This window comes from Tupaia chinensis, unplaced genomic scaffold, assembly GCF_000334495.1.
Source record: "Tupaia chinensis unplaced genomic scaffold, TupChi_1.0 Scaffold000239_1, whole genome shotgun sequence".
NCBI lineage: Eukaryota > Metazoa > Chordata > Mammalia > Scandentia > Tupaiidae > Tupaia > Tupaia belangeri.
The window spans coordinates 204,783-212,329 of NW_006159717.1; the positions used below are offsets into that span (position 1 = coordinate 204,783).

At 57.2% G+C, this 7,547-nt stretch overlaps 1 protein-coding gene across 1 annotated transcript in view; it reads right to left on the reverse strand.

The window, feature by feature from the left end:
- Nucleotides 1–3,470, reverse strand: part of ADPRS (ADP-ribosylserine hydrolase) — a gene marked incomplete at its 5' end in the record, with an annotated part of 11,349 nt that extends 7,879 nt beyond the window's left edge. The window contains 4 exon segments of the mRNA XM_006148683.2: nucleotides 1,827–1,927; nucleotides 2,238–2,422; nucleotides 2,494–2,701; nucleotides 3,374–3,470. Coding sequence (XP_006148745.2) covers nucleotides 1,827–1,927; nucleotides 2,238–2,422; nucleotides 2,494–2,701; nucleotides 3,374–3,470 — 591 coding nt within the window.
- Between the last annotated feature and the right edge of the window lie 4,077 nt (nucleotides 3,471–7,547).

Here is a 7,547-nt window from a genome sequence, read left to right on the forward strand (position 1 = left end):
CCTGCAGGACCCAGAGGGTGTGCCCAGCGGCACAGCAGCCCGGGCCTTGGACAGGCAGCTCCCAACAGCACAGCCAGACAGGTACTAGGCCTGAGGGGCAAGCTGCTGGGAGAAGGTACTCAGGGCAGAAGAGAAACTTAGGAAACCATGGTGGGATTTACCAAACCCGTTTATTGCTGTGACATCCTCTGGAAGCCGTCAACCAGCCCCTGACAGACAAGGCCAGGTGTGGGCCCCGGTGAGCCGGTGCACGTGCCCGGCCTGTAGCCACACAGCTGCTGCCTGAGGCCCTCCCAGTCGAGGACTGGCTTTCTGGCAAATTGGCTAAAACCCAACAGGGAAGAGTGATGCTCAGGCAGTCTCCACCTCCCCGAGACCCCAGTCCTAGACAGTAAAGGAAAATGCCATGAGTACCCCTCCCTCCCCAGTAAAACCTGCCCTGGTCCCCCAGGCCCCACCGTGGCACAGGGAGTGCCCTGCACTCTGCAGCAAGCCAGAAACCCAGACCGGAGAGGTGCTGGCCCCTCACTCACTGTCCCAGCAATCTCCCCAGACCACAGCCCCACTGTGTGCTCAGCACACGCTGTGGGGGCTGGGCTCAGGAACCTCAGGCCGTCGGATCTGAGCTGCAATAGGCCCTGCTGGGCTGCGGCCCTCACAGACACTTCTGGAAGACCCGGTGCAGGCTCTGGGCCAGCACGTCTGTCTCCTCCCTCCCCTCACAGCTTTGCTGCCAGCTCTCTGGCACCTGATCCATCCCATAGTATGCACCAGCAATGGCCCCAGCCATGGTGGCTGTCTGTGTCCCCACCAAGTGAGATGGAATAGATCAGAGTCCTCTGGAGGCTGTTGAAGGCGGAGGGGATCTCAGGGTCGGGCGCCATGCAGCGCAGGAAGCAGTAGATGGCGGTGGGCACAGACTCGAAGGCGGCGATGCCGTTCCCTGGGGAGGAAGGGCAGATGACAGGGCCCTGCCTGGCCTCCAGCCTCAGGTCACACTCTCAGCTGTAAGGAGGGGCTGGATAAGATCACTTATCGCCCTGCTTGGATTCGAATCTGGCTCCACTGGGACAGGCACCTAACGGCTGAGACTCCTGGCCTTGGGTTCCATGACTAGTCAGACAGCGCAGAGTTAAGAACTCTCTGGGGCCAGCAAGTGGCAGGTGGTTAAGGCGCTGACTCCCACATGGCTGACGGTGGCCCAAGTCCCGGACCTGGCAGCTTGCTTTCTCACTTTCCCTCTCTTTCTGGTCAAATGAAAAAAAAAAAATAGAAACAATTTAAAAAAAATTAAGAATGCTCAGTCAGGGGCCAGTAGGTGGCGTGGTGTTTAAGGTGCTGGATCCCACATGGCTATCAGTGCTGGCTGGATCCTGGACCCAGTAGCTTGAAAAACGCCAGGAGCACATACATGTGTGCCCCTCCTCGGAGGGCTGGCTTCCCACTTTCCCTGTCTCTCATGGGTGAGAGCAAGCACCCTATGGCAAAAAGACTTATTAGATAGATAGATAGATAAATTGACAGATAAATAACCAACCCACCCACCCACTCCCCGGGTGTGAGGACGGGACGAGAGCATGTCTGTGCCATCACGGAGCCCAGGGCTCACTCGGTGCTGGATAAATAGGCACCCACGACAACACGGGCCGCAGACTGGGCTGGCTGCCGTTCCGGGACCTGACCATGCAGAAGCTCTAGAGCCAGGTCTGCTCTCACGATGCTGCCAAAGACCCGCAGAGCAGGCTGTGGCTGTCACAGCAGCTGCCAGCGTGGCACGACGGCACGCATGTCGGCATGCTCCCTGCCCCTCGCCCAGGGCCACCCACCTAGCTCAGAGACCACTTCCTCTCTGGTCACCGTGTCCTGGTCGAGAAGCTCTCCGATCTTCTTCAAGCGGCTGGAGTATGGACGGTCCTCCATGCCCAACCTGGGGTTGGAGAGATTTCAGGGTGGCCAGGCAGGGGAAGGGGCTGCAGGGGCAGGGATGTGGCTGGGCTGACACCCAGGCACGGCATCCCAGTGGGGCACCGGGAGGGCTAGTATGGGCAGGCTTGGTGTTCTGCGGGCTCCCAAGCCTTGAAACAGGGCCATAGCACAGGGCTTCTTCCCATCCCGCATCCCCCCGGGGTCTGCTGTCCAGGAAGGGAGGCTTTAGCTGCATGGCAGGCTGGCAGCGCCACCCCCGACCCCCACACACACCCAAGTGCATCTACAACCCTGCTCAGCCACACACTCACTCCCGGGCGTCTGACACGGACTGGGCGTCACCCTCCAGCTCCTCCATGTGGCCCAGGAGCTGCTCGAGGAAGTGTTCGCTGGAAGACTCGCCCTGCAGAGCCAGGTGCACGGCCAAGGCCTGCAGGATGGCGCCGTTGTAACCCAGTGAGGAGGCATGCGTCAGTTGGGCCGAGAGCCGGGCAAACTAGTGGGAGGAAGACGTGCCATCAGAAGCCGGCCTCAGAGGGGAGAGCCCGAAGCGGCCGCCCCGAGTACCTTCTGCACATCCTGGACACTGCTGTAGGCCAGGGAGATGCCAGCCACCCGCATGGCACCCCCATTTCCGTAGGAGCCTTTCCCATTAAACTGGGCCCGGGCAGGCTCGTAGACGTCGCGACACTTGGGGCTCAGGAGCTTCTTGAAGACGGTGATGACTCCAGCACCATAACCCCTGTCGGGGTCTTTCCTGTACTCCTGTGCAAACCTACGGGACAGAAGGGACACAGCACGCGGTATAAAGGGTGCCTCTCGGGCCGGCCCACGGACTGCTGGGTGGGGTACCAGAACCCACATGGCCTACTTGAAAAACACACTGAACGTGTGTGCCCAAAATCCCGACAGGAGGGAGGACTGGAGAAGAGACTGTGCTGTGACCAATCCCTTCAGAGGACGCCTTCTCCCTCTCTCCCTCTGATCAGAACGTGCACTCTTTGTCAATTAAAAGATGCTGTGGCCAATGGTGGCATGGTAGTTGAGGCACTGGACCCCACATAGCCAATTTTGTGCTTTGAGTCCCGGACCCAGCAGCTTGAAAAACACTCTGGGCACGTGTGTGAACCCAAAATCCTGACAGGAAAGTGGAAGAGAAGGGACTGCAATGCGGCCATCCCTCCTGGGGGGTGATTCTCACTTTCCCTCTGTCTCTCTCTTAAAAAAAAAAAAAAAAAAACTCTTGGGGTTGGGGTTGGGGAGTGGTTTGGAAGAAGCCTTGAGGACCTCAGAGCCTAAGCCCACAGAGCTGTCGCGTCCACTCCAGGGCGAGGCGTGTGTCCCAGAAACTGGGTCCCACTGAGGGTTGAGGGGTTGGGGTTCCAGGCACACACAGACATCACTCCTCTAGGCGGGGCCACAACTCTACCCACCCGGCCTCCCTCACCTCTGAGCCATGTCCACCTCGTCGAAGGCCTCCTTGGCCAGCAGGGACTGCACCAGGGCCCTGGCCATGGCCGTGTCATCTGTGTAGCACAGAGCTTCTGCAGGGACAGGATGGAAGCAGGTGAGAGCAAGCTGCATCGGAACGGCCTCAGGTCAGCCTCTGCCATCCTGCCTCCTGGGCGCTAGGAAGCCTCAGAGTTTCGGCTTTGGGACTCCCAGCCACCCTTCATTCCAAGCCCGTCACCATGGCCTGTTCCTTTCTGGAGAACCTTCCGTGCCCTCCCGGCTGTTGTCACTGTGGCTAGTCTTAACAGGACTCGCTCAGGCCACACAGAGGTCTGAGCACGTGCCAGGTCCTCAGCCTCCACCCACCCACATGTGCAGCCTCAAAGCTCCTCCTAAGAGGATGGTCTCACTTTCCTCAACTCTCCTGTTCAAAACGCCCATCATCCCCAGGACAAGGCCCTTCCCAGCCTGCCCCTTCCTCCCTAAACCTCTAGGACCAGTTTTGGGGCCTGGGTCAAGTCCTTCCCAACTAGAGCTGCTCCCTCCCTGTCCCTAACTCGGCACTGCGGGCAGCCTCCCTCGTGCACCTGTTTCCCATTCCTCCCACAGCATGGCTACGTCAGCCCCTTGGGCTCCCCTGCCCCCTCTCAGCATACCCCAAGCTCCTTCCCCTCCACTGTCAGGGGCCCTCCCTTACTCCCTAGTCCTCTGGCTAACGGGCATCAGTCCATACCACACCCTCTGGTCTCCCCGCATGAAGGGACCCTCAGGTCCACGGCAAAGCCCACTGCCAGCCCATCTCCTGTCCCCGCTCTCCCGTGTCCATGACCTCACTCCTGTGGTGGGGCAGCAGCCATCCTCCCCTTTGGTCACTGTGCCCTGCCTTTCCCTGGGTGCCACGGTTCTCTGCACTCGGTCCGTGTGACCAGGGCAGGGAGCTGAGCGCACTGCAGCCTAACTCAAGGGCACGACCCAGTCCCTTGTGCAGGGGCAGATGCAGGACCCATGCCAGGTCAGAACGGCTCCACGTGGGACTCCTGCTGGGAGCTGCAGGGCCATCCCAGGGTCAGGCCTGCCAGAGGGAGGGAAGCCCACCTGGAACAAGGGAGGGGCAGCGGTTAAGGAGATGGTCTGAGCCGGGTTCAGCTCTGCAGCCAGGCCTGCCTCCAGACTTTTCGATTACGTCAGCCAATGCGTCCTCCTCTCACTGAGGCACTTCAGGTCAGCTGTTCTGTCACTTGTATAAAAAGGGTCCTAAAACACCTCTCAACCTAAAACATGCTTTCTCCTCATCCTAATGTCACGCCAAAAAGGATATAAAAAACATCCCGGACAGCAGGTGATGGTTAAGGTGCTGGACACTCTGACATGGCTGACCACGGTTCGAGTCCCGGACCTGGTGGCTTGCTTTATCACATTCCTTCTCTGTCTCTCTCTCTGGTCAAATGAAAATGATTGAATGAATGAATAAAATTAAATAAACAATTTTAAAAATATCCCTTGGGCTAGATCTTGATGTGGTGGTTAAGGTGTTGGATCCCACATAGCTGATTGTGTGGATCAAGCAAGTCTCAGGTCCAGGGACTTAGAAAATACTTCGGGTAAGGGGCCAGCAGGTTGTGTGGTGGTTAAGGGCACTGGACTCCCACATGGCTCACTGTGGTTCGAATCCTGGACCTAGCGGCTTACTTTCTCACTCCCCCCCCAGTCAAAGTAACATAAATAAATAAATAAAGTTAAATAAAATAATTCTTTTTTTTTTTTTTTGAGAGATTTTCACTGTAGGGCGCGTGCGCTCGCCAGACAGACAGAGAGAGACATAGAGATAGAAAGCGAGAAATCACCCCCCAGGGGGGATGGTCACGCCGCAATCCCTTCTCCTCCATTCTCCTCTCGGGATCTTGGGCACACATGCACACGCGCCCGGCGTGAGTTTTAGGCCCCCGGATCCGGGACACTAACCGCGGTCGACTACGTGGGAGTCCAGCGACATAGCCATTACGCTAACTGCTGGTTCCCAATAAAATAATTCTTAAAAAACAAAACAAAAGAAAAATCTCTGGATGCATGTGCAAGAAAATAGAAGAGTGGAGGAGAATGGATTGCAGTGTGGTCACCCCCCGGGTAGTGATTTCTTACGTTCCCCCTCTCTGGATATCTGTCTCTCTCTGGCAAGCGCATACATCCTATAACAAACATTTTTTAAAAAGAAAAAAGAACAGGAAAATACACTGGATACATGTGCATGGATGCCCGAAACCCCAAAAAAGAGAAGCAGAGGTGAAGGGATTATGGTATGGCCAAGCCCCATAGGGAGTGATTTTTCACTTCTCCCTCCTTCCCTCCCTCGTGACATCCTCTTGTAAAAAATAAAAGCAAAATAAACAAGGCCATCCCTCTATCTTGTCTTCTCAATTTTCGCTCATCTCTCTCCTTCCCCTCATACCAACCATACTATTTCCAATTCTCTAAAAAGAATATTTGCCAGAGGGTAAGTGTACTTGCCAGAGACAGAGGTAAAGCAACCCCCCCACAGGAGATGGCCATGTCGCCGTCCCTTCTCTGTTCTCCAAGATTTTGGGCATGCATGCACACGCCTATGTGTATAGATGCCCAGTTTCTTGAGCTGCCGGGTCTGGAACTTGAACCATATAGGCTGGCCACGTGGGCTCCAACTCACATAACCACCTAGCCATGGGCTGGCCGTCCATTTCCTGCCATTAACAATGTTGCTCTGGGGCCAGCAGGTGGAGTAATGCTTACATTGCTGGACTCCTATGTAGTCGACTGGGGTTCAAGTCCTGGATCTGGCAACTTAAAACTCATGCTGGGTATGTGTGCATAAAATCCCAAGAAAATGGAGAAGAGACTGCAGTGTAGCCACGCCCACATGGGGGGGGATTTCTCACGTTCTGTCTCTCTCTCGCTCTCTGGTACGCGCCCTACAGCAAAAATATCTCTGGAAAAAATAATGTTGCTCTGGGGCCAGCAGGTGGTGTAATGGTTAAGGCGCTGAACTCCCACATAGTAGGCTGTGGTTCAAGTCCCGGATCTAGCGGCTTGAAACTCACACTGGGCCTGTGTGCGTGTGTACCCAAAATCCCAAGAGGAGAATGGAGAAGGGACTGCAGCGTGGCCATCCACCTTGCAGGGTGATTTCTCACTTCCCTCTCACTGTCTCTCTACAGTGAGTTCACACACCCTAGAGCAAAAATCTCAAATAAATAAATGTTGCTCTAGGGGCTGGCAGGTGGCATGGTGGTTAAGGTTCTGAACCCCCATAGGGTCTACCATGGGTCAAGTCCCAGAGCCCTCTCACCTTCTCTCTCTGTCTCTCTCTTGTGAGTGCACGTGTCCTATAGCAAGTTGAAAAATAAACAGAATTTTGAAGTAATAAAGATGTCGCTCTACGTCCAGCCTTCTCCCTACTTAACTTCTCTGCCACACAGCCGCAGTGACTGCGCCTTCACTTTAAAGTTGTTTCTCAGGTCCAGTCGCCACTTCCTTTCTGTTCCTTGGCTATCAGACTCCTTCCGCAGCTCCCCGCCCAGTGCCCTCCAAGTGTGGGTGTTCTCCAGGGTCCTGACGACGGCCCTCCTTACTCTGCAGGACCACAGACCCGAAACCTGCGCAGAGTCCAGGGTGGGAAGTCGACTGCACAAGGGAAGGGACAGGGAGGGGACGCAGCCGACAGCCCATGCGACAGCCCATGCCGGCTCCTGGGCTGGAGGACTCAGGGTGCGAGGGCGGCGAGTGAGACCCGGGGCGGTGTGCGAGGAAACTGGAGGCGCGGACGAGCGCCAGGTGGGTAGACTGCGCGTGGAGGACCGAGGCCCCAGCCTAAGGATGACGGGCGCCACCGCAGAGCCTTACGGAAAGGACACAGACTGACGCTTCGGCAGCGCTCTCCGCGGCATGACCGGGCTGGAGGCGACCACCCCCAGGCCCAGGATTCCGCGGGCTCGGACGGGCACGAGGTCCTGTGCTCGAGGGGCCGAGTGCTCCGGGCGAGCCGTGCAAAGACGGAGTTCCAACCTGGACCCGCCGACCGCGGTGTCTGCGGTCTTTGGGCCAGCGCCCCCAACTCGCGCACAGCGGGCTGGACCCCAGAGCCAGCCGGCCCGCCCGTCCCACGTGCGCCGGCCCCGCCCACCTGTCCGCGCGCTCCC